This window comes from Neovison vison, chromosome 8 (assembly GCF_020171115.1).
Source record: "Neovison vison isolate M4711 chromosome 8, ASM_NN_V1, whole genome shotgun sequence".
NCBI lineage: Eukaryota > Metazoa > Chordata > Mammalia > Carnivora > Mustelidae > Neogale > Neogale vison.
Genome location: NC_058098.1, coordinates 29110021 through 29137276, shown reverse-complemented (window position 1 = coordinate 29137276; position 27256 = coordinate 29110021). Strand labels below are relative to the sequence as shown.

At 47.9% G+C, this 27256-nt stretch overlaps 1 protein-coding gene across 1 annotated transcript; it reads right to left on the bottom strand.

Moving 5' to 3' along the window:
* Window positions 1-918: 918 nt before the first annotated feature.
* On the bottom strand, window positions 919-27204 carry VPS16 (VPS16 core subunit of CORVET and HOPS complexes). The gene is made up of 24 exons (XM_044263339.1): window positions 27093-27204; window positions 7365-7453; window positions 7056-7153; window positions 6845-6973; window positions 6623-6767; window positions 6394-6509; window positions 6176-6298; window positions 5990-6045; window positions 5558-5647; window positions 5356-5450; window positions 5175-5251; window positions 4575-4706; window positions 4326-4453; window positions 4179-4214; window positions 3877-3985; window positions 3595-3729; window positions 3391-3499; window positions 3202-3299; window positions 2998-3105; window positions 2591-2668; window positions 2317-2486; window positions 2140-2236; window positions 1333-1436; window positions 919-1219 (listed from the first exon to the last, which is right to left on the bottom strand). Exons 1-24 carry the CDS (start codon window positions 27143-27145, stop codon window positions 1075-1077), a joined length of 2520 nt encoding a protein of 839 aa, XP_044119274.1. The 5' UTR covers window positions 27146-27204; the 3' UTR covers window positions 919-1074.
* Between the last annotated feature and the right edge of the window lie 52 nt (window positions 27205-27256).

The following is a 27256-nucleotide window of genomic DNA, read 5'->3' as shown; positions in this document are numbered from 1 at the left end:
GCCCTCCCTCTGGGCTTCGGTTTCCTCCTTTGTCCTCCTTCTAGAATAAGGGCGCAATAAGAGGAAAAGGAAATGCCCTCAGTGTTGGGTGGGGGCACTGAGCCATGAAGCTCATGGAACTGGAGTGCACGCTGAAGGCCAGCGATGGGGGTCCGCAGGGCCAAGAAGGTACTGCTGCTGGCGGGGGATGGAGCCTCTCTTCGGGGGTAAGGTAGAGCCAGGGGTCTCGAGTCTTCCTTGGCAGAATGGAGACATTCCAACCTCCTTTTCTCTTCGGCCCCAGGACGGCATGGGAGTTGCTTACCACTGTTAGGTGGACATAGTTTGTGAAGGTTCCTCCTCTAACCCTCCGACACACTGGCCCCACGCTCATCCGTCCTCCAACCCTTACTATGGTGAGAATGGAGGCCTTGCCTCAGGCTCCTCTGCTCAGAGGGCCCAATTTCAGTCATCCCTCTTCTGTCACAATAGCTGAGGAGAAGCTCTAAGACCCCTACCAGCACAACTAGGTTTCAAGTCCCCAGTTTCGCCACATACTCACTGTCACCACACATCCTCAGTCCTTGATTTCCTCTTCTGTAAAATGGAGCAATGTTACCTATCTCACTGGGCTGTCTTGCAGAATAAGTGAAATAGCAATGGTGAAGCGTTCAGCATGGTTCTTGTGTGTACATGTATAATGCTTTTCAGATTGGCTCTCGATGGGCTGCTGCTGGAGTTCTGCCCAGCTACCTGGGGCTATGAGCTTAGTTACAGGGCTTTCTTCTATAACTGTGGAGACGGACAGTTCTCTTGCAAATATCGCTGAGGAGCAACCCTACAGTCCCAACACAATCAAACACACAGAGCACTGCTCAAGTGTCTGGATGGTTCTGCCTTCCAGCATGCTTTTGCCTGGGTCGGACTGCGTGAGACAGGTACTCTAAAATGTCCCAACTTTATTCACAATCAGACCATCAGACCCCTGGCTCCCACCCCACCTCAGCTCCTCAGCTTAGCTCGGCTCTGAAGAAGCTGGATACGCAGTGACCTTCTGCCAAGCCTAGGGCTCAGGAGACATGCAAGTTGAGCCCCTTACTTCTTCTGGGCTTGTGCCCTAGCCCGCTGAATCTTGTCAGCCGTGGCTGCGTCCGTGGCTCCAGTGCAGTGGGACAATACAAGTGTCAGCTCTGCTTCGTTCCGGTGTTCAATGGCCACATCCGCAGCCTGAGCCACATCCCTGGTTTGAGCAGGAGGGGAGATGCTGTCAGGCTGCCCAAAGGCACAAGCCGTACCCCTCATCAGCCCCTGGGCTCAGCCCCCTAGCACCCATGGGGCTCTCAGCCAACGCACCCAACAAGAAGCAAGGCCTTGACCTTCTGCTCGGGACCCACACGGGAGGCATACTTCTTGGCCTCATATTTGTTGTGTTGTTTCATGCAGATCTCGACAAAGGGCTTAGGAGAAGATGGGGAGAGGAGAAGGTAAGGCAGAGCCTTCCTGTCCTCTCTCTTATGAGCAAAAGCCCAGTGGACGCATGGTCCCCATGTACTTCATACACCCTTCAGTGTACACAATCCCGACCCACCCCCGCCCTGACACACATGCAAAGTTGTGATCTCCACAGTCTCTGGGCAGGAACCGCCTACACACAGATCTGTTAGAGCCTTGAGACTCTATGTTTATGTCCACACAGCCACTCCACCATCCATGGCTACCCTCTCGCAACAGGAGTCCCTTGCCTTCTCAGGGCCTGTGCTTTCTCTCACCGCTGCCCTTATCCCACCTACCTGCCATACCCCTGAACCACCTGCCACAGAAAACAACCCCTGTCAGTCTCTTCCACTGCCTCCCGGACATGCCCTCCTACTGCCCCTCCACCCATACTCACACAATACTTTCCCTTAGGCACACGGTGCTCGCTGCCGGCCTCCTGGGGGGCAAGCAGCTCATTCCCTCCCCGGCCAACACCCGTGGGTTAACTCAGACCCACTCGCCCACAGACCTGGCCCATGAGTGTGCAGTCATGGAAAGCACCTGCTAACTATGTGGGAGGGCTGAAAAGATGCAAGACCAAGCCATCTGCCCAGCTCTGGGCCTGGTCCCCTCCCCAGGACTACTCCCACTGGGTGTGGGGTGGCCGCAGAGCCCCTGCCTCACCAGGTAGCCAATGGGCGATTTCTTGCTCTTAGAAAACTTCTCTAGCTCCTCCCAGTCTTCCAGATCTGCCAGCGCAGTCAGCTTCAGCCACCAGAGCCTGCAGGGAAGCCGGACTCGCAGGTGTTGTGGGATAGGCAGGCAATCCCAGGACCTACCTGCAGCCCTGGTCTCTCCTACCTCTTGTCTGGAATGCGGAAGTCACGTGCCAGCTGCTCCGCACGTTTGCTGTGGCCGCCGAGGACGAGGGTGGTGACTGTGTCATGCAGAGACAGGTCCACGAAGCGGCCCCCCAGCTCGTCCTCCAGGCGCCGCTGCAGCCGCAGGAGCCGCATTTGATCCTCCGTGGCCTGGGGTGGAGAGGAGGCCAGATGGGTCTGAATGGGGCCAACAGGGAAAGGAGACCAGACCAAGACCAGGAGGAGACGAAGTTCTCAGAAAACAGTAGGCAAACCTTGGCTGCGAACTCATTCTTGGCCTTGTAGAAGGCGTCAGCCGCCGACTGCAGAGCTGCCACTCGTCCCTCGATACGCTGCAGGGGTAAGCAGGGAAGCCTGAGCTCCTGGCACCAAGGAAATCAGCCTTCCCCATTCAGGCTACACTGTCCTCCCCAGTCCCCATGCTCAGGGTTGCCAGGACCAGCCTTTCGCACTGGGTGCACCGCCCGCCTCAGTGTCCCTGTGGGGAGGCTAGCTCCTCTGGGACTGACCACCATCCTGGCCTCTTATCATCTCAGGTTCTCCCGCGACAGTGAGGACCAGAGGGGGTGTGTACTGGACAGACTGGGGGCCCAGATGCCTGGAGAAGGTCCCTGACCAGCAGGCCAGCCCATAGGCCCTCCCCACTCTGTGGACCTCGGACCTCCTCAGCAGCATAGCTGGCTCGGATGTGGAAACTGCCCAGCTCCTGATGGTTGTCATCCTGATTGTAAAGGTCCTTCAGTGTCTCCAGCTCCTGGTGCTTACAGAACTGGGGCCATGGACAGAAGGCAGTCAGCAAGGCCGCTCAGGAGGCCAAATCAGTGGCTCGGGAGCCTCCAGCCCCACCCTTGCCCAGGGCACACACCTGTCGGTACAAACTCAGGGCCATGGGCTGGTTCCTAAGAGTCATGAAAAAATCTCCTCGGTTTAGCTCATTCTTCAGGTGCAGCAACACCGTGAACACTAAGGAACAGTAAGGTGGTGTGGGGACTCTGGCCCAGCCCTCTGCTTAGCCCAGGGGCCCCAGCCTTGCCCTCCCTCAAACTCTGCTCACCCAGATCAGTGTCCCCACTCTCGATAGCCTTGCTCAGGGCCAGTTTGCTTCTCTTCATCTTTAGGAGAAGGGGTACCTGCTCCCCCGAGCGTGGCTCATACTCCAGCAGCTGTGGGGTGGGGAGAAAGGCACAGAGAGAAGGAGTTGGCCGGGGGGCCTCTAATACCCATGTCAGAGTATCTGGGGAGGGTTGGGAGCCCACACCTTGATGGCCAGCTCTGTGCGGCCACAGCCATAGGCCCGTGCAGCGATGTCAGAGTAAGAGACGCCTGGTGTGTCCCCCAGCTTCTGATTAATGGCTCGAGCGACATCCTCATCAGACACATCCTTCTGTTGCACCTGCAGACAGAAGAGGGTTGTCACCCACACCTGGAGCCCACCCTTCACCCACGGACCTCCCCCTTCACCTCTACATTCCGTGTTTCCCACATGTCTCCGGGGCCTGGCATTTTCTAATTGACTTTGAAGTCCACCCTGTGTCCTTACCTTGTAGCAGGCCCAGTGAGCCAGGATCCTGCTGACACCCTGCACTTCAGGAAGGCGCAGGTACTCACAGATCTGGATCGCCAGAGGGTAAAGCCTCCGTAACACCAGCCTGACAGGCAAGGGGATAAAGGGTACAGGAGTGAGGTGGGATAGAAAGAGAGGGCAGAGTGGCCCCAGCCTGTAATTCAGGCCTTCCAGCTCCCAAAGAAATGGGTGAGGAACAGTGTCCACAAGAACACACCAGGGGCTATAATGCCCACCCACATAAAGCCCTCCTCCCAGAGCCCTGGGACTTGCTATACCTATCCAGCAGCACCTGGATGGTGAGCTGTTTATATCTAGATTTTACGTGGTTAAGGATCCAAGGACTGGGAGGCAGTATGTTTAGCCCCTTCACCTCCCCTCCCCACCACAGGCTGTAAACATCCCAGCAGCTCGCTTAAGGATACTGGCTGTAAGTGAGGGGGATCCCGATGTGGTAGTCCCGGATGGCATTGAGCACACGCAGGTCCTGACACATGCGCACGAAGCTGTCCGGTGGAAATCTGTCGAGGAAACACTTTCCAAAGGAGGCCGCCTGAGAAGAGCCAGAGGGCGAGAGGGGTGATCATACCTGCTGCCCTACCCTTCCCGCTAGGGCATACCCCCTCCAACACGCCCAGCACCCCTCCAGCCCCATCCCCGCTGGCCAGGCCAACCCTGAGCAAACTCTTCTGCATGTCTGGCCGGTGCTCATGTCCCGCAGCCTCGATGCACTGCTGCACGGCCTGGGTCAGCTGCCCCAGCTCCTGGATCTCCCGGAGGTACTCATCTGCCTTCTGGCTCTCTTTCTGGGGCGTGGAGGAAGGGCACCAGGGATGGGGTGCCATGAGCGAGAATACCCCCATTTCTGGTCCCCCCACCCCTCTGGGCTGGAGTTCAAATGGGCTAGCATGGAGGGGCTGCAGAGGCCAAAGCCCAAACTCCCTCAGCCCACAGTCCACCCAAGTTACCCATACACCCTCCGCCATATCCACCCGCAATTGCCGGCAGAGGGCCTTGATGACAGCCCTGATCCGTGCCTGGGCTGGGGACAACAGGGGTTCCCTGCACCTTCCCATCACTGCATGGAAGATACCATATCACTTCAGTTTACCTGAGCTGGCTCTCCCCAGTGTCCTGCCTGGACTTCTCTCTTGATAAGTGGCACCTGGCTGAGTTCAATGTGCCCAGGCAGGGAGGGACACAGGGCTGAGCCAATTAGGAAGGGGAAGGAGAAGAGCATGGGCTGGGGCCCAGGGAGAAGCCTAAGGCTTTACCTCATACTCTTTCTGGGCCTCCAACAACAGTGCTCCAGGAGCCATGGAGGCAATTTTGAAGATCTCCTCGCTGGCCACTAGGGGAGTGAGTTGGTGAGTGTTGGGAGGGCAGGGAATCCTCAGCACTGGCTCAGTGCCCTGATCCTGCCCTGGGGCCCATGGTCCCCTGGGAGGGCCTCACCTGGAACCTCATGCAGGAACTCATGGGTGCTACGAGAGAAGATGCGGACCCCATCCAGTTCAGGCACCAGGTAGGAGTCTTCATCCAGCACAAACCTGAGCTCGGTCAAGGTTCCCAAAAGTACCCGGAAATGGGGCAGGGCAGGTGAGCCTCTCTCACCTTCTTTCCCTTCCCACCCACAGAGGCAGCCCTCCAAGGATACTGGATGCTCTCAGGTGCGTCACCCACCACCATCAGCCGTCTCTCCCAGGCCACCACGACAGCCCTCTCTTTGCTGCGAGGACGGCTGCACCTGTGGGCAGCATCACATGCACATCTGGGATACACACAGGACACGGGGCCCACAGCCACGTCTCTCACCTTCCCACATCGCTGCTTATACTGCTCTGCCTTGGGACAGCCCTGCACACGCATGCCACCCCGTATCCCATGCCTCTGACTGACATCTGCTTCCCTCTCCCCTTATGCGGTCAGCTCCCCGGAGCATCTGGGGCCCACAGGAGCGCAGAGGTTTCCCTCAAACATGCACTGGCAAAGAGGATAGCTCCTCCTGGTGTGGCCAGTAGACAGGCTGAATCAAGGTGTCCCAGGAAACAAGGCTGTGCCCACCCACAGCATTATACCCCATCCTCACCAGACCATCTGCTTTGGGGGGGCCCGGATGTTGCAGTTGAACTCACACAGCTTCTCCTGGAAGGGTGCAAGGAATAACACAGCCCTGTCCCAGTAGTCACCAGTCTGGTTAAAAGGCCCTTCCCCTACCCTTAACAGCTCTTTCCTGGACAAGACAGGGTGCCCCCACGTTGTCCCAGGAGCATACCTTGAGTGATGCCGTCCCCATCCAGATATAGCCTGTGTCTGTGAAGAGGGCCAGGTGTCGGTAGGTGAAGGAGACTGCCATCTGCAGAAAGCTGCTCACTCCGGGCGCCAGGCCAGGGGGCGTCTGGGACAGGCCAGGGACAGCAGACATTTTCTCACTGCCTCCCCCCGCACTGCCTCCTGCACCCCTTCCATTTCCCTCTCACTCGGGGCCCTCACCACTGCAGAGCAGGCTGCATGGTCGAGAAGATAAAGATCAGGCCCCACAGCCAGAAGAATGTGTGCAACTCGGTCCTGGCACAGTGTGGTCCAGCATGAGGGTGCACTCTGCAGACCTGTGGCCGGGGCAGGGGGCAAGCTCAGGATGGCCAGAGCCCACGGCTTCAGCTCTCCTGGCCCCCAGGTCTGGAGGGCACCAAACGCCTGTCTCAGGGATGTTGGGGCTCACCTGGCACCTCTGGCATCCGGCGGAGCTTGAGATCACCCACATTGGCGCTGAGGGTAAAGCGGTGGGCCCCCGTGAGGATGGCCACCCCTGAACCAAACTCAGTATGGAAGATCCGGGCATCTAGAACGCGGTTCTGGAGCACCTCCTAGGGAGAGGGGCTGTGGGTTGAGAAAGCCAGAGGCCCAGACTCCAGCCCTCTCCCCAGCCCCCTGCGGTCCCTACATTGCCCATGCTGAAGTGCCTCCGGAAGTCGCCGTGAAGCCCGTAAACCAGCACCACACCATCTTCCTGCACGCAGAGCAGCTCCTCCTCGGCTGACCAGCCTAGTGACACCACGGGCCCGCTCTTCCACTGCAGAGGACGGGGAGGTTCCTGAGGCTGTCCTTGGGACACAGACCCGGCCTAGCCCCAAGCAGGGATCACGAGTGCTCACCAGCAGACTGGCCAGAGGCAGGCCGGAGGCGGAGTAGATCTCAAGCACTGGCCGGACACTGGCTGCCTTCTCCTTCCGCCACGGGTTCCTCAATAGTGCTGTAGTTCAAGAAGAGATTTTCTTTCCAGCTCCCCAGACCCACCCCATATGAGAACCAAAATTTAAAGTATCTCAGCAGGGGGTGAGAAAGGGGGCGGCGAGGGGTAGCCACATTAGCAAGGAGCACCTGCCAGCAAGGCCCCCGGGGAATCATGCACCTAGAGTTCAACCCATTGTCCCAGAACATGCAGCAGCATAGGGGTGACATACCAATGGGGCCCCCATAGGGCGCAGCGGCTACCAGGCAGTCCCTGAGTTCCTCCTTCAGGTCCCAGTCCATGCTGTACAGCTCATACTTCCTGCCCACACAGAGGCAAGCAGAAATTAGCCTCCTCATGACCTTGCGCCCAGATGAGTGAGCCGAGAGGAACCCCTAAAGCCTCCATTTGTCCTTCACAGGGCAGTTGAGGCCCCTCACAGCTGGGAGAGGGTGACGACTAGAAACAGCTTGGGCAACTGATCACATCCATGCTTAGGGACAGCAGGTGACAGAACAGAAGCAGTTGGCTGGGAAGGACGCGGTTCGTGGGGCAAGAGTCCAAGGGTGGCAGGAACTCATGGCACGACAGACAGGCTATGTGACCAATATCCAAGGCATAAATTCAGATAGGACCAGGGTGGGGTGGCTGGCTTGGGCCGGCATTAGCAGGAAATAAGACCCTCTAAGGTGGGGGCAGGTCTCTGAGAGCAAGCAGCCTTTCTTCTATTTCTGGTTCTTAACACCAAAGCAGGTTGTGGGATTTATATCCGGGGTCGCCCTCAATGCCTACTGATAATGAACTCCATTTTAGAGGCACTCAGTTAGTTAGCAGTGCTTGAAACAAATCCCAGGGGCACCTGGGTGGTTCAGTGGGTTAAGCTTCTGCCTTCAGGTCATGATCCCAGAGTCCAGGGATTGAGCCCTGCATCAGGCTCTCTGCTCAGCAGGGAGCCTGCTCCCCAACCCCCCGGCCTGCCTCTCTGCCTACTTGTACTCTCTCTTTCTGTCAAATGAATAAATAAAATCTAAAAATAAAAAAGAAAGAAATAAAGAAAGAAAGAAAGAACAGAAATCACAGAGGAGCTCTTCGGTGAGCCCAGAGCTCAGGGGACAGAGTCCTGGGCTGGAGATGTCAATCTCTGAATGCTCAGCTTATGGGAGATCACAGAAATCACAAGCTGGCACGAGATGACTGGAGTCTGAAACAGGCATGGGTCGCTGAGAGTGTGTGCACATGAAGACGGAGTAGGAGTCCTGAAGCATGCCATCATTTGAGGGCTGGAGGTGGGGACAAGCAGACAGAAAAGGAGTAGGCCCTCTCCCAGGAAGCCAAGAGAAAGCAGTGTTTAAGGGGAGTGTTTCCTCCAGTATCATTTCGGGAGCCTTCCTGATAAGAATCAGAAAGATGCCTACCATTATCTTCTATTTGACATTCATCTTGGGGTTCTAGCAAAATAATTTAAGAAAAAACAAATAAAAAGAAGTTTATATTTTAGAGAAGGAGTGAGTTTGCTGCTAGTTGCAAATAATGTGATTGTCTACTTAGAAAATCCAAAGCAGGCTATGGACTAATGAACAAAACAAAAGGGCAATCAACAGAAGCCTACATATTTTCTATATCATAACAAAAATCGACTAAAATATGACTTTAAAAGACCCTAATCATGATAGTATTAAAATGATGATATGCAAGAATAAACCTAACGAAAGTTTTTACCAAATACAATCACGGTGGGGGGAAGAGAGGCAAACTAGGAAACAGACCCTTAACTATTAAAAACAAACTGAGGGGGCACCTGGGTGGCTCAGTGGGTTAAAGCCTCTGCCTTCAGCTCAGGTCATGATCCCAGGGTCCTGGGATCGAGACCCACATCGGGCTCTGCTCCACACACACACGCTTCGTGTCGCACACACATGCATGCTTCCTCCTCTCTCTCTGCCGGCCTCTCTGCCTACCTGTTATCTCTGTCTGTCAAATAAATAAATAAAATCTTTAAAACAACAACAACAACAACAACAAAAACCTGAGGGTGATGGAAGGGAAGCAGGCAAGGGGGGGGGCTGGGGGCTGGGATAGAGGGGTGGTTAAATAGGTGATGGGGATTAAGGAGGGCACTGCTGAGATGGGCACCAGGTGTTTTCTGTAAGTAATGAATCACTAAATTCTACACCTGAAATTGACCTTACACTGTATGTTAATAAACTGGAATTTAAATAAAAACTTGAAGGAGGGACATCTGGGTGGCTCAGGTCATGATCCCAGAGTCCTGGGATCAAGTCCTGAGTCAGGCTTCCTGCTCAGCTGGGAGTCTGCTTCTCCCTCTACTCCTCCTCCTGCTCGTTCTCTGTCTCTGTCTCTGTCACTCTCTCTCAAAAATAAATACATAAAATCTTTTTTAAGAAACCTTAAAGAAAAATAAAGTTAAAAAAAATCAAATCAAAGTTTACTCAAAGATATAAAAACACAGAGAAATAGGTAAATAAAATCTTAATAAAATCTCAATAAATAAATAAAATCTCAAATAAATAAATAAAATCTTAATCTTAAAAAAAACTAAACATAAAATCCTTTAGAAAATACAGGCTAATAGTTTTTTATAATGTAAACTACGGAAAAGTCTTTCAGAGCAAGACACATTCCAAACTGATCTATGAATGCATAAAAATTCCAGTAAAAACCACTCCCAGTTGGGGGGGCGGTGGAAGCACACACTGATTCTTTTTTTTTTCTTTTTAAGTAGGCTCCACGCCCAGCATGGGCCCAGTGCAGGGCTTGAATTCGTGACCCTGAGATGGAGACCTGAGCTGAGATCAAGAGTCAGATGCTTAACTGACTGAGCCACCCAGGCGCCCTAGCACAAACAGATTCTAAAACTCACTTGCAGAAAAAACAAATATCATTTTTAAATAGAAAATGCTGAAAAGTATTTTAAAATATTTTTAAAATAAGAGAACAGATATACATCAGATATAAAATATACTACATAAAACTGAAATTAATTAAAACTGTTGTTTTGGGATAGGGAAAAGAAAAGAGTCCAGAAAAAGAACTGGGAATTGAGCACGTAATAAAGATGGCATTTCAAATTATTGCAAACTGATACTTGAAATGAGACAATGGGCCATATGGGAAGAATTGTAATAAACACTATTTCATTACTTAATCTCTACAATACAATATTTTCCAGATGGAATTCAGGACTTAAATGATAAAAATAAATAAATAAAGCCGTATCAGAACAAATCTTGGATCTCTTCACACTCTCAAAACAGAAACAATTTCTAAGTATGATATATAACCCAGAAGTCACAGAAAAAGAACGAGTATAGATAAAAAAGACTTCTGGGGGTGCCTGGGTGGCTCAGTGGGTTAAGCCTCTGCCTTTGGCTCAGATCATGGTCTCAAAGGCCCTGGGATCCAGCCCTGCACTGGGCTCCTTGCTCAGCGGGGAGCCTGCTTCCCCCTCTGCCTCTCTGCCTACTTGTAATCTCTATCTCTCTGTCAAATAAATAAAATCTTTTCAAAAAAAGACTTCTGTATACTTCTATATGAAAAGGGTAAAAACAATATGTATGTTTTGTATTTGCTTTTATTTGAAAAACAAGAAATTCTGGAAAAATTTCTAAGATGCTAGTAACTGATTACTGGGAGGTGAGGAGGTGGAATCAGTTGAGTAAGGACAGGGACCGGAATGAGACTTTGAGCTTTTAAATCACATTAATGGTTATTTATTAAAATGGTGAACATTAAGGGGCGCCTAGGTGGCTCAATGGGTTAAAGCCTCTGCCTTTGGCTCAGGTCATGATCTCAGGGTCCTGGGATCGAGCCCTGCACCGGGCTCTCTGCTCAGTGGGGAGCCTGCTTCCCCGCCTCTGTCTCTGCCTGCCTCTCTGCCTACTTGTGATCTCTCTGTCAAATTAAAAAAAAAAAAAACAAAGATGAACATTAAAAAACTTTAATACATTTAAAAAATCCATGGAAAACTAGGAAGACAGACAAAGAAAAGAAAAAAATGTGACACGTGAAAAACAGGTACTTTTCTTAAAAATACAGAAGGCTCTAAGTAATTTTTAAACATTTTTTAAAAGATTTTATTTGTTTGAGAGAGAGAGACAGCACAAGCGGGGAGGTGGGCAGAGGGAGAAGCAGCAGACTCCCTGCTGAGCAGGGAGCCCAACTCCAGGCTTGATCCCAGGACCCCGGCATCATGACCCGAGCTGAAGGCAGATGCTCAATGGACTGAGACACCCAGATGCCCCAACTCTAAGTAATTTTTTTTAATTTTTTTATTTTTCTCAGTAATTTTTTAAAAAATGAAACTAAAACCAAAAGAAGAATGGTCAAGGGCTATAATCATACTATTTTATGTGAAAATATTTAAGAACTAAACAGGGGTGGCTGGATGGCTCAGCTGGTTAAGTGCCCACAGTGAATTCACTGTGGCACTACTTAAAATAGTTCTTTTGCAAATCCTGGAAAAACCTACTTCAATATGGGGCTGGTTAAATTAACTATGGGATGTCTGTTCTGGGGAATATTATGTGGCCATTAATAAGGTGAGTCTGCGTACTGACATGAAGTGATCTCTAGATGTCCTGTTAAGTAAAAACAAACAGGGGCACCTGGGTGGCTGAGTGGGTTAAAGCCTCTGTCTTTGGCTTATGATTCCAGGGTTCTGGGATCGAGCCCCACATCGGGCTCTCTGCTCGGCAGTGAGCCTGTTTCCCTTCCTCTCTCTCTGCCTGCCTCTCTTCCTACTTGTGATCTCTGTCAAATAAATGATAAATAAAATCTTTATTAAAAACAAACGAAAAACCCCTGCAGCTCAACAGGAACCATATGAACCCATTTATTTTATTTTACTTTTATTTTTTAAAAAAACTTAATTAATTAATTATTATATATACTATATATAATATATTATATATTATAATTTATTATTATTTATTTATTTATTTGACACAGAGAGAGAGACAGCAAGAGAGGGAACACAAACAGGGGGAGCAAGAGAAGGAGAAGGAGGCTTACTGCTGAGCAGGGAGCTCAGTGCAGGGCTTGATCCCAGAACTCTGGCATCATAACCTGAGCAGAAGGCAGATGCTTAACGACTGAGCCACCCAGGTGCCCCGAACCCATTTATTTTATAAGAAAATTAAGCACATATTTTGTATATATATATACATATACATATATGTACATATAACTACACGTATGTGTGTAAATGCACAGAAAAACCCTCAGAGACACGAAGCTGCACTGAGCCAGAGACAGTGGTTACCTGTGCCGAGGGTGGTGAACAAAGGATGTTGGAGGACTGCTAAGTTTTAGACTTTTACATCACTTGACTTTTTGATAAACCATATGCATTTTTTGATATTTTGTTACTAAAATAGTTGCATGAAAATGTGACGGGAAAAGAGTTGTTCACACGGACCTAGTATGTCCGTTCTCATGGAGCCACTCAGCTCCAAATTCACCCTCCACTACTGCTCTGTGATAGACAGCATTCCTTTAGGTCTTTCCCCTTCACCATGAGTGTGAGTTTCATCTTTCCCAGCAGAGGGCGCTCAGAGGGACATTACCAGAGGAAAGAGCTCTCCGACTGCTTCCAGCTGGGGACAGCCGGTAAGCAGCCAGGGTGTGAGGACATCTGGCGGCGCTCTGCCTCCGTTATGCAGGAGCAATCTCAAAGGTTCTCCTGGAATGGTAATCACATTTCCAAGCCTCCCTGGGCAGACACCACACTCCTGGCCTCCTGCCCACACCAGGCTCTGCTTCCTCGGCTGCCAAGATCTGGCTACGCGGCCTGTGCCCCTGTGTTTGCACTGACTGACATCCCTCTGCACACCTGTGCACCCAACCACTGCTTGTGGCTACAGACACCATGGGCTCCAGGCTGCAGAAGCAGCACCATTCCATCCCATGCCCACATGCTTGGCCACCTGTTGCCGCTTCCCTGTGTCCCCTTACCTCTGAACCCTAGAGCATTGTTTCTTGCTTGCGCAGGACCTGGGGACCAGCTCTGGCCCAGGTAAACCAGCGAACTTCTCTGCTTTCCAGTGATCTGCAGTTTTATTTTCGCCATTAGTATCTGAACCCCTGCATGGGGAGAGGCTTCCTTTCCAAGTGTGTCACTCCTTGGGTGCTCTCCCTCAGCCTAATAATTCTTTATGCTTATCATTCTCCGTTTAGGTCTCCAGACTGGACCCAAACTGATACAAACTTGGGGCAGGGAGTGGTCCAGAAGACAGCTCCCTAAAGATGTGATCTGGGGATTGGTTTGGTTGTATGCTTGGGCCTGAGTGCAGGACTGAGCTCCTGGTCATGGGAAACGAATGCTAGTCACCTATTTCATGCGGCGGCATCACAATTAATCAAGCGGGCAGTTTGCTGTGGTGAAATGCCAAGTCAGACATGTGCCTTCGGAGTGACTTCTGTGCCTGACCGTGGGCTAGATCATTCTGAGTTCACTTGAACATTTATAAAGAGAAAATGACAAACTTGGGTCCATTAACTTTCAGCTCAAATCATGGCTCTGAGAAGTAGGAAGCTTCCATAATTGCCCTAAAAAATACAGCCACACAGCTGCTACTGCTAAAAATCAAAATTTAATTGTGTGGGTTGTTAAATTGTAACAGATGAATTCACCAACACGCCATTTTTCAAGTGAAATTTAACAGCATTGATCAGAACAAGAACTGTATCCTGAAACTTAGAAACAATGCAAGTAGCTTCCCTTCGCGTGTCCAAGGAGACTAGCCTTCGGCTCTTGAAAACCTTGTGATAACCTCCTTTGGGATAGATGTCTTGGGAGCCTCCCTCCCCAAGGCTGACCTAACTAACAGTACTGCTGAGTGGCTAATGTGCCAACAACAGAGACTAAGATCTGGTCCCAATATGGTACCATTCCTCGGGGTACCAGCCTACAAGTTGATTACATATGACTTTGCAAGGGCGGATGTGGTCATCAGCGTCCAAACCCACTGGTCAATCTCTACTTTGCTCCTAGTGGACAGTCTGATGTAAGAAGCTTGCAAATGTGATGCTGCATAAGTATCACAGCATCACCTATGACACGTTTCTGCCAAAAATGTTCACCCTGAATCTATTCAGGCCTCTAGATCTAATACAGTTTCAGGAAATACAGGCTATGATAGAGAATAAAGATAAAAGGCACCACAAGGAAGCAATGGGACAAATCCAGAAAGTAATCTGGTCTCTTAAACAAGTCAATGTCATGAAAACAAAAGGTAGCTGGGTCTCTGAAAGAATTAGTAAGATTGATAAACCCCTGGCCAGACTTATCAAAAAGAAAAGAAAAAGGACCCAAATAAATAAAATCAAGAATGAAAGAGAAGAGATCACAACCAACACCAAAGAAATACAAACAATTATAAGAACATATTATGAGCAACTATACGCCAGCAAATTTGACAATCTGGAAGAAATGGATGCATTCCTAGAGACATATAAACTACCACAAATGAACCAGAAAGAGATAGATAACCTGAACAGACCCATACCCAGTAAGGAGATTGCAGCGGTCATCAGAAATCTCCCAACAAACAAGAGCCCAGGGCCAGACGGCTTCCCAGGGAAATTCCACCAAACCTTTTTTTTTTTTTTTTTTTAAGATTTTATTTATTCATTTGACAGAGAGAGAGCTCACAAGTAGGCAGAGAGGCAGGCAGAGAGAGAGGAGGAAGCAGGCTCACTGCCGAGCAGAGAGCCTGACGCGGGGCTCAATCCCACGACCCTGGGATCATGACCTGAGCCGAAGGCAGAGGCTTTAACCCACTGAGCCACCCAGGTGCCCCTCCACCAAACATTTAAAGAACTAATACCTATTCTCCTGAAACTGTTCCCAAAAATAGAAATGGAAGGAAAACTTCCAAACTCATTCTATGAGGCCAGCATTACCTTGATCCCAAAACCAGACAAAGACTCCATCAAAAAACAGAATTACAGACCAATATCCTTGATGAACACAGACGTGAAAATTCTCACCAAAATACTAGCCAATAGGATCCAACAGTACATTAAAAGAACTATTCACCACGTCCAAGTGGGATTTATTCCAAGGCTGCAAGGTTGGTTCAACAGCTGCAAATCAATCAACATGATACATTGCTAAAAGAAAGAACAAGAACTATATGATACTCTAAATAGATGCTGAAAAAGCATTTGACAAAGTACAGCATACTTTCCTGATCAAAACTCCTCAAAGTGTAGGGATAGAGGGTGCATACCTCAATATCATCAAAGCCATCTATGAAAAACCCACAGCAAATATCATTCTCCCACAGCAAATATCATTCTCAATGGAGAAAAACTGAGAGCTTTTCTGCTAAGGTCAGGAACATGGCAGGGATGGCCATTATCACCACTGCTATTCAACATAGTACTAGAAGTCCTAGCCTCAGCCATCAGACAACAAAAAGAAACTAAAGGCATCCAAATCAGCAAAGAAGAAGTCAAACTATTCTTCTTTGCAGATGATATGATACTTTATGTGGAAAACCCAAAAGACTCCACCCCAGATCTGCTAGAACTTGTACAGGAATTTACTAAAGTGTCAGGATACAAAATCAGTGCACAGAAATCTGTTGTGTTTCTATACACCAACAACGAGACAGAAGAAAGAGAAATTAAAGAGTCAATCTCATTTACAATTTCACCCAAAACCATAAGATACCTAGGAATAAGCTAACCAAAGAGGCAAAGAATCTGTACTAAGAAAACTCTAAAGTATTCATGAAAGAAATTGAGGAAGACACAAAGAAATGGAAAAATGTTCCATGCTCATGGATTGGAAGAACAAATACTGTGAAAATGTCTATGCTACCTAAAGCTATCTACACGTTTAATGTAATCCCTATCAAAATACCATCAATTTTTTTGAAGAAATGGAACAAATAATCCTAAAATTTATATGAAACCAGGAAAGACCTCGAATAGCCAGCGGAATGTTGAAAAAGAAACCCAAAGTTGGTGGCATCACAATTCCAGACTTCAAGCTCTATTACAAAGCTGTCATCATCAAGACAACATGGTACTGGCACAAAAAAAGACATATAGATCAATGAAACAGAATAGAGAGCCCAGAAATAGACCCTCAACTCTATGGTCAACTAATCTTTGACAAAGCAGGAAAGAATGTCCAATGGAAAAAGACAGTCTCTTCAACAAATGGTGTTGGGAAAATGGGACTGCCACATGCAGAAAAATAAAACTGGACCATTTCCTTACACCACACTCCAAATGGATGAAAGACCTCAATGTGAGAAAGGAATCCACCAAAATCCTTGAGGAGAACACAGGGAGCAACCTCTTCGACCTCAGCCACAGCAACTTCTTCCTAGAAACATCGCCAAAGGCAAGGGAAGCAAGGCCAAAAATGAACTAATGGGACTTCATCAAGATCAAAAGCTTTTGCACAGCAAAGGAAACAGTCGACAAAACCAAAAGACAACTGACAGAATGGAAGAAGATATTTGCAAACAACATATCAGATAAAGGGCTAGTATCCAAAATCTATAAAGAACTTAACAAACTCAACACCCAAAGAACAAATAATCCAGTCAAGAAATGGGCAGAGGATATGAACAGATATTTCTGCAAAGAAGACATCCAGATGGACAACAGACACATGAAAAAGTGCTCCACATCACCTGGCATCAGGGAAATACAAATCAAAACCACAATGAGATACCACCTCACGCCAGTCAGAACGGCTAAAATAAATAAGTCAGGAAATGACATATGCTGGTGAGGATGCAGAGAAAGGGGAACATCCTACACTGTTGGTGGGAATGCAAGCTGGTGCAGCCCCTCTGGAAAACAGCATGGAGTTTCCTCAAAAGGTTGAAAATAGAGCTACCCTACGACCCAACAATCACACTACTGGGAATTTACCCTAAAGATACAAATGTAGTGATCCGAAGGGGCACATGCACCTAATTGTTTATAGCAGCAATGTCCACAATAGCCAAACTATGGAAAGAACCTAGATGTCCATCAACAGATGAATAGATAAAGAAGATGTGGAATATATACACAATGGAATACTATGCCGCCATCAAAAGAAATGAAATCTTGCTATTTGTAATGACGTGAATGGAACTAGAGGATATTACGCTGAGTGAAATAAGTCAATCAGAGAAAGACAACTATCGTATGATCTCCCTGATATGAGGAATTTGAGAGGCAAATGGGGGTTTGGGGGGTAGGGAAGGAAAAAATGAAACAAGATGGGATCAGGAGGGAAACAAACTGTAAGAGACTCTTAATCTCACAAAACAAACTGAGGGTTGCTGGGGGTAGGGAGGTATGGAGAGGGTGGTTGGGTTATGGACATTGGGGAGGGTATGTGCTATGGTGAGTGCTGTGAAGTGTGTAAGCCTGACAATTCACAACCCCTGGGGCTAATAATACATTACATGTTAATTAAAAAAAAAAAAAGGTAGGGGTGGGAGTGGAGACAATAATGTTCAAGTTTACAAGAGGCTTAGTTAAGAGAGGTAAGCAAACAAGTAATTCTGGTTTGGATCTTGATTTGAACAAACCAGTTATAAAAAGACACTTTGAAGACAACTGGAGAAGTCTGAGTAAGAACCAGTTGTCAGACGACTTCAAATGTTAATTTTGTTAGGTGTAAAAGAGTCCTGCAGTTTTATAGGAAAGACTGTGTCTTTAGAGGAAAAAAAATCATTTTTTAAAGTAATACACATTGATGTTATGTCTGTAATTTAATTTTTTAAAAGACTTTATTTTTAAGTAATCTCCACACCCAACATGGGGCTCTAACCTACAATCCTAAGATCAAGAGTTGCATGCTCTACCGACTAAGCCAGCCAGGTGCCCCTGCAAATTTACTTTAATATAAATCAGAAGGGGTGCCTTGGTGGCTCAGTTGAGCATCAGACCCTTGGTTTCAAGTCAGGTCATGATCTCAGGGTCTTGGGATCAGCCCCACATCACACTCAGTGCAGAGTCTGCTTCCCTCTCTCCCATCCCCTCTGCCCCCTTGCCACCGCCCATGCCCTGCAGCTCTCTCTCTCTCTCTCCCAATTAAATCTTTGAAAAAAAAAAAAAGAAAGAAAAGAAAGAAAGAAATACAACAGAAAAAGTATTTGATTAAAAAGACGTATCTGAAATAAATAAATAAATAAAAAGATGTATTTGGAGTTGGCTTTAGATAGTCCCTAAAGTGTCTGAGAGGGGGAAGGGAAAGATGAAAAGAAAATGACAGTATTGATCTTTAGTGCAGTTCAGGAAGAAGTACATGGGTGTCCGATAAATTACTCTGTTTAACTTTTTCTTTTAGAGATTTTATTTATTTGACAGACAGAGATCACATGTAGGCAGAGAGGCTGGCAGAGGGGAGGAGGAATCAGGCACCTCACTGAGCAGAAAGCCCGATGCGGGGCTCAATCCCAAGACCCCGGGATCATGACCTGAGCCGAAGGCAGAGGCTCTAACCCAATGAGCCACTCAGGCGCCCCCATTTGAACTTTTTCTTAATAAACTATTTTAACCTCCAAAGTACTGAAGCAAACACTGCAACACAACAACAATTTTTAAGCCCAGGTGGTGATGCTGTACTTTTTGTATGCCTGAAGATGTCCCTAGTAAAAGGTTAAATTCAATTCCCAAGAAAGAAGTGAGCACTCATGATTCTCCAGTGTTCCAGGGAGTGAAGTTCAGATGAGGCCTGAGATCTGTCCACTCAAGTGACAGAATGTAACTAAGAACAAGGTGCTCGGACCAGAGTGAATGATTAGTAGGAAGAGAGAAAACAGAAGGAAATGCAGATGGTGGTCTATCGACCGTTGGCTGGAGTGGGCAGAAAAAGATGCAGTGACAAGGAGGGACCTGTGGAATGGGGGAGTTTATTTTTTGTTAGGACAGGGAGATACAGTTCAAATTTCTAGGACCCATCCCAGAGATAAGGGAGTATGTCTGACCATGGAAGCTTTGCATAGGCAGCATCTCAGGTGATTCTGAGCAAGGGGTCCTGGACAACAGCTGGAGAAACACTGTGGCTGAGGGAGGGTGTGGGTGGATGGCACATGGTTTCTGGGAGGACAGGGGGACAGAGGCACAGCTCCTCACTGGGTCAGGTTTGGTAGCAGGAAGCCTAGGCCCTTCTATGCAGACTTCCAGTTCTCTCAGAAGTACGAGGCAAAGTCAGCTGTTGAGAGAAGGGGCCAAGGAGACTATGATTTTCAGTATTTCCAAGTTAACTTCATTGTTTCTTTGTGTAATCTTTTAAAAGGAAAAGCAGAGCCCTTGCGATAAGTGTAGGCTGAACCCCCCCCAAAAAGACTAAGAGGGCCCAGCTGAGGCTGGGGGGCATCGAGTTGCTGTCGTCCCAAGCTACCTGTGTGTGGGCTGCCCGGCAGCAGTGAGCAGCAGCCTAGGCACAGGTGGAGATGGTGAGTGGCTGGCACACGGGGAGGTGGCTCCGTCTCAGGCAGGAGTAACCAAAAGACAAAGGAACAAGGTTGTCAAGGAAAAGACAAGAAACTGAAATGACTGACTGCGGCTGTACTCCAAGCTGGACAGGGAGGGACACATTTCTAGAAGGAGGCTCTGCTTGTACATACGAAGAGAACAAAGGGTTCCAGGGATGGGGATCCCGGTGAGGTCCAAGGACAGGTGGATCAGGAGGTATCAGAGTACTAGTGAGAACAGGAGCCTACGGTCGGATGGGGGCTGCCTGAATCGAATGTTTCCAAGGCACAGCAATTCTGAAAGAGCACAGGCGCGGGGTGGAGGGTGGCTGATGTAGATAAAATCACTCGAGTAGAGCTCATGGAACCCTGAAGCCAGGTGGCCCCTTAAATCACTCTGGAAAGAGCAGGGATGCACAGGAAACTGTCCCAACAGGTGGCCAGGGATGTGGTTCAGGAGGATGGCAGCAACACAGACCTGGCTGGGAAGGAGGCAGAGCCCCTCCAAGGGGGCCGGGAGTAGTGAAGAGCAACAAAACACGGACTACCTCTCCAGGTCTTGGAGGTAAAGAAAGCTTCTCAGGGACAGTCGGGTGACTCAGGCTCTGCCTAAAGGGTGGCACTGGGTCTGCAGAGGCAGAGTGGAGGGCAACAGGGAGGGTGGCCTCTCAGAAGAGCCTAGGGGTGAGGACTCTTGTAAGGACAGCCATACGTTCAATGAGGAAGACCAGTCACAGTTTCCTCCTCTACTCCCAGTTCCTGGAAGTGGAAATCTCAGCAGCAGTAAAGGGACCCTGGATTCCAATACCAGGAAATCACTAAACCTAGCAGTCCTCGAAGTCTCGGTTCTAGCCCCTCCCCTCTCCATCCCTCCCTTCAGACACTGAAGAAATCCCTGTGGCTGTGGAGCTGAACTCCTGGAAAAGTACGTTCTGCTGCAGCACAAGCAGAGCCCTTGCGTGAAAATAGGTGATCTCCAGCCTTTGCCTCCAGGGTCTAAGCTGGACTACTGGACCACTGGGGTGGAAGACGCACATCAGGTCTAGCCTTGGGGAATAATCTATTCCAAATCCCAAAGCCCAAGAGAGCTCATCAGCACCCCTGAAATCCTTTGACTCCAATTTGCCTCAAAAATAAATACTCTGGGGCGCCTGGGTGGCTCAGTGGGTTAAGCCGCTGCCTTCGGCTCAGGTCATGATCTCGGAGTCCTGGGATCGAGCCCCGCATCGGGCTCTCTGCTCAGCAGGGAGCCTGCTTCCTCCCTCTCTCTGCCTGCCTCTCTGCCTGCTTGTAATCTCTGTCTGTCACATAAATAAATAAAATCTTAAAAAATAAATAAATAAATAAATAAATAAATACTCTATGGGGCGCCTGGGTGGCTCAGTGGGTTAAGCCTCTGCCTTCAGCTCAGGTCATGATCCCAGGGTCTTCGGATCGAGCCCCGCATCAAGCTCTCTGCTCAGCAGGGAGCCTGCTTCCCCGCTCTCTCTCTCTCTGCCTGCCTCTCTGCCTACTTGTGATCTCTGTCAAATAAATAAATAAAATCTTTATAAATAAATAAATACTATGGGGGCGCCTGGCTCACTTAACTGGTGGAGCGTGCAACTACTGATCTCAGGGTTGTGAGTTTGAGCCCCATGCTGGGTGTGGACATTATTTAAAAATAAAATCTTTAAAAAAAATACTACACTGGGGCGCCTGGGTGGCTCAGTGGGTTAAAGCCTCTGCTTTTGGGATGCCTGGGTGGCTCAGTTGGTTAAGCAGCTGCCTTCGGCTCAGGTCATGATCCCAGCATCCTGGGATTGAGTCCCACATCGGGCTCCTTGCTCGGCAGGGAGCCTGCTTCTCCGTCTGCCTCTGCCTGCCATTCGGGTCCACCTGTGCTCGCTCTCTCTCCCTCTCTCTCTGACAAATAAATAAATAAAATATTAAAAAAAAAAAAAAAGCCTCTGTTTTTGGCTCAGGTCATGATCCCAGCGTCCTGGGATCAAGCCCCGCATTGGGCTCTCTGCTCGGTGGGGAGCCTGCTTCCCTTCCTCTCTCTCTGTCTGCCTCTCTGCCTACTTGTGATCTCTCTCTGTCGAATAAATAAAATCTTAAAAAAAAAAATACTACACTGAAAAGAAATCTAAAAAAATAAATAAAAATTAAAAAGAAATACTACTAAAGAGCTCCTGCACATTGTCGCTGGAATGTTTTTTTAAGGCTTTTTTTAAAAGATTTTATTTATTTATTTGACAAGGAGAGAGATCACAAGTAGGCAGAGAAAAATTCCAGCAACAATGTACGCTAGCTCTTTAATAGTACTTTTAAAAATTTATTTATTTATTTTTTAATTTCTTTTCAGTGTAGTATTTTTTTTTAAGATTTTATTTTTAAGTAATGTCCACACCCAGCATGGGGCTCAAACTCACAACCCTGAGATCAGTAGTTGCACGCTCCACCAGTTAAGCGAGTCAGGCGCCCCCATAGTATTTCTTTATTTATTTATAAAGATTTTATTTATTTATTTGACAGAGATTACAAGTAGGCAGAGAGAGAGGGGGTAAGCAGGCTCCCTGCTGAGCAGAGAGCCTGATGCGCGGCTCAATCCCAGGACCCTGGGATCATGACCTGAGCCGAAGGCAGAGGCCCAACCCACTTAGTCACCCAGGCGCCCTGTTGCTGGAATTTAAAATGGTGTGCCTGCCATAGAAAAGAGTCTGATAGTTCTTCAGATAAATAAACACAGAATAACCTGTGATCCAGCAATTCTATTCAGGTTATATATCCAAAAGAACTGAAAATAGTCTCAAAGAGACATTTGTACACCCATGTTCATAGCAGCATTATTCATACTAGCCATGAGACAGAAGTAACCCAAGTATCCATTGATGGATGACTGCATAAATAAAGTGTTATACATGTACAAGAGAATATTATTCAGCCATAAGAAGGAATGAAATTTTGACACAGGCTATGATATGAATAAGCCTTGAGGACAGGAAAGTATGCTAAGTGAAATAAACCAGTCAAAAAGAGGCAAATACTTTATGCTTCCACTTCCACACTTTCACTTATATGAACTATCTACAGTAGTCAAATTCATAGAAAAGGGAAATAGAATGGCCACTACCAGGGCTGGGGGAGGGGGAACATGGGGAGTTATTATCTAATGGATATAGGAGTTTCAATTTTGCAAGATGAGAAAGTTCTGGAGATTTCATTGCACAACATGAATATACTTAACACTCCTGGACTATCCTTTGGAATGGTTAAGGTAGTGAATTTTATGTTATTATATTTAACGACAATTTTTTTTTAAAGATTTTATTTATCCATTCGACAGAGAGAAATCACAAGTAGACAGAGAGGCAGGCAGAGAGAGAGAGAGGGAAGCAGGCTCCCTGCCGAGCAGAGAGCCCAATGCGGGACTCGATCCCCGGACCCTGAGATCATGACCTGAGCCGAAGGCAGCGGCTTAACCCACTGAGCCACCCAGGCGCCCCTAACGACAATTTTTTAAAGGCTTATTTTTATGTTTTATTTTGAGGGGGAGGATTAGAGGGAGGGAGGGAAGGAGAGAGAGAGAGAGAGAGAGAGAATTGAAAGCAGACTCCCCAGTGAGCAGGGAGCCTGACGTGGGGCTCGATCTGAGATCATGACCCAAGCTGAAACCAAGAGTCAGATGACCAACCGACTGAGGCACCCAGGGACACCTAACCACAATTTTTTTATTTTTATTTATTTTTTTTAAAGATTTTATTTATTTCAGAGAGAGACAGTGAGAGAGAACATGAGCGAGGAGAAGGTCAGAGGGAGAAGCAGACTCCCCATGGAGCTGGGAGCCCGATATGGGACTCGATCCTGAGACTCCAGGATCATGAACTGAGCCGAAGGCAGTCGTCCAACCAACTGAGCCACCCAGGCGCCCCCACAATTTTTTTAAATGTTCACGTTTAGGGATACCTGGCTGGCTCAGTCAGTAGAACACGTGATTCTTGCTTTTGGGGGTTTAAGTTTGAGCCCCACGTTGGGTGTAGAGATAACTTAAGTTTTTTTTTAATTTTTTTAAAGATTTTATTTATTTATTTGACAGACAGAGATCACAAGTAGGCAGAGAGGCAGGCAGAGAGAGAGGAAAGAAAGCAGAGCCCGATGCGGGACTTGATCCCAGGGCCCTGGGATTATGACCTGAGATGAAGGCAGAGGGTTTAAGCCACTAAGCCACCCAGGTCCCCTAAAAATAAAATCTTTTAAAAAGTTTGTGTTTATATGTTACTCTCTCCCCCCAAAAAAAATCCCTACTAAAATAGTCAATCTCTCTTCTAAGAAGAGTTTCAGGAGTACATAATGTATCTTGTCTCCTTTCTCTTACCGTAAGGGATGTTTCTACTAAAGAACCTGAAGCAATGTGTCCAAAACCAAGGTACACCTTTCCCCACAAAACTCACTCTTCCTTTTTTGTCTTAAGCCAAAAGCCCAGTCATCCTCAATTTCTTGCTCTACCTCCTTTCTACCCATTGCAACCCATCACAATTTCCTTAATTTTGTCCCCTAAATACTTCTCTGATGCATCCCTTTCTATTTCCAACATCACTGCCCCAGTGCTCTCCACCATCAACTTCTCTCAGGCATATTCCACCCTTGTGTCCATATTTGCTTGCTCCTTCCAAAACGGTCTTATTTACACACATACACTCCTGGCAATCCAAACACACTGGCTCTGTTTAGATGATTGAGAGTGTCCTAGTCTTTCCTGCCTCAGGACCTTTGTATATGCTTCTTTCATCTCACTCCCTGCACCTCCATTTACTCATCCCCTGGATAGGGTATTATTGTTTCCTTCATTAAGTCTTCTTTACCTCTAACCTCCCAGTCTACTATATATACTCTCTTAGGACCTTATATCTCTCCTTTACACTGATTATGATTAAATAAATACTAAATCATTAATGGTTATCAACTGTGTTTCCTGCTGGCTGTAAGCTCTATGAGAGCAGACAGAGTCCATGTCTTTTTATTGGTTGATATACATTCAGCCCTGAAAAGGGTTGGGCAAAATTAACTAACAGGATTAATCCAAGGTTGGTTTTTAAGATAAAAACGGCTTAAATTCTGGATTCCTATAAGAACTAGTAACCATTCCCTCTCATTCCCTTCCCAAATTCAGTGAGCTTTCCAGAACATTACTTCCATCACAAAAGAATCCTGACCTGCAGACAGGACTTACATCAGTCATTCATTCACTTATTGGAACATGCCCTGCCATAAAGCTATGCACAAATACGAATAAAACTAAATAGTTGCATTTAAAATATTTCCACTCTGGTGAAGTTAGAATATGCTGTATATTTCCCGATTTACAACAACAACAACAACCAAAACCAAAATCTCTATGCTTTAACACAGGTTCTAGAAGAACAACAGATTCAAAGCCTGACTCCACCACTTACCTGGTGACCTGGCCACCTAACCTCTCTGTGCCTCAGGAAGATGGGGCTAATAACACATACCTCATAGGGTCTTGAAACAAATAAGTTAATACATATAAAATACTTAACATAGTGTCTAGTACACAGTCCCTCTGTCAGCAAAAACTATATATCCTCCAGAGCAAGGCTTAGACTTCTACTCTTTCTGGCAGCACAGCACAGGTAAGGGGAGGCTACCCAGACAGGTCATGTCTACAGCAGGCATTCCACACTTACACTCATTTAAATCTTTCCTGGTATACCAATAAAGCTAAGACTGCATGTGATAAAGAGGAGCTCTGTGGTAATGAGGTCATTGTCTTCAGCATTCTCTGATTTAACAAACCTGTGTGGTCACATGTATTTTCCAAAATAATACGAGTTAATATTTTTTAAAGTGTATGATGTACGAAACACTAAGTTACATGGCTACTTTTGTCTAATGACATAAAACTTCTCTGCAAAAACAGTTGAGATCATTGTTATTTCCTACTGATTTTACTGCTTTTTAAATTAAATTTCTGCATTTTCATATTGCATATTTCATAGGCACATTTATAAGACAGAAGAATTACAAATAAATAACAAATGCAAAGGATCTCTAAAAATCGCCATACAGTTTCACTAACACAAGAGTACTTTGTGTTGAAATATGACCCCAACACAGTATCTTCATGACCTTTAGTTGAAATCACTAAAGTATTTTTAAAACTTTATTGGGCAAGTACTATATAACAGGCACTGTTCTATGAGCACTGGACAGAGATAAACAGAATGTTGGCCCTCAAGGAACTTAGTTTAGCAGAAGAAACCACATGCAAATACTGCCCTACTGCGCCTTCCATAACAGACAGCAACACCGGCCAGAGAGGCCTAAAGGAAAGTCAGCTGACTCTACTGGGACTGGATCAGGGAAGGTTTCAGAAAGAACCCTTGAACTAAGCCCTGAAAGATGAGCAAAAATTTTCCAGTGAGATAAAAAGACCAATGGCAGTACCCAGAGAAGTAACTGCAGGCTGGATGCAAACATGGGAAGCCATGAAACATCGTGGTGTATTGGGGTTCTGTAATTCTGTGCAACTGGAATACAAGACTTGGGTAGGAGAGGGGCAGACGGAGCTGGAGATAAACAGAGGCTGACTTACAGATGTTCCAATAGGAGTTTGTATTTTACCCCACAAAAAAGTGGCGCCGCTGAAAAGTCCTTATCAGAGTAATAATGTGATCGGTTTACACTTCACATCAATAGTTTGGGACTCGGGGCCCCTGGGTGGCTCAGCCGTTGAGCTCAGCCGGTGGCTGAGCCTTTGGCTCAGGTTATGGTTCCAGGGTCCTAGGATCGAGCCCCGCATCGGGTTTCCTGCTTAGCGAGAGGCCTGCTTCTCCCTCTTCCACTCCCCCTGCTTGTGTTCCCTCTCTTCCTGTCTCTCTCTCTGTCAAATAAATAAATGTGTGTGTGTGTGTGTGTGTGTGTGTGTGTGTAGCTTAGGATGTGTATGTGTGTGTATATATATAGATAGATAGATAGATAGATAGTTTAGGACTCTACGACTCCCGTGAGAGGGTTACCCCTAGCTGAGCGTCCTCACAGGCCCTACCCCCGGATTCGCCCCTCTCTCCCAGTTTGCTTTTACCCCGCCCGCCGTGCGATCCCGCCTCCCGCGGAGCGCCACTGTAGTCTAACTTTGGCAGCACTTCCCCACAGGAGACTGGCCACTCGCTGTCACCCACAGGCCGTCTCCCTCAAACGTGATCTGAGCATCCTTCCGGAGGCTGACAGATCTCAGCTTCAGCTTTGGGCTCTCTCTGCCCCTACTCGTGTGACCGTGATGTGACTGCCTCAGTTTCCTTCCTGGAGCTGGGGAAGGCCCGGCCCCCAGGCCATTAGGCGGCTGTGCGTTCAGCGGTAGACGCTGCGGGGGAGCCCGCGAGGGGCGGACCCCAGCGACCACAGTGACGAGAGCGCGCGCTGCCGGCTCCGCCCGAAGACTCAAGCCAGCGGGCGAGCGAGGTATGCCGGGCGGTGGGCAGGAGGGCGGGGCGGCTCACCGGTAAAAGGCAGAATCCCCAAGCGGGTTCCAGTTCGCCGTGTAGCAGTCCATGGCTGGTACAGGTGGCGGCTGGGCAGCGCCGAAGGGACACCCGCCTAGCGCGGGCTCCGGACCGGCACTTCCGCTTCCGCCCGTCCGGGTCACGTGGCGAGGCTGCCGCCA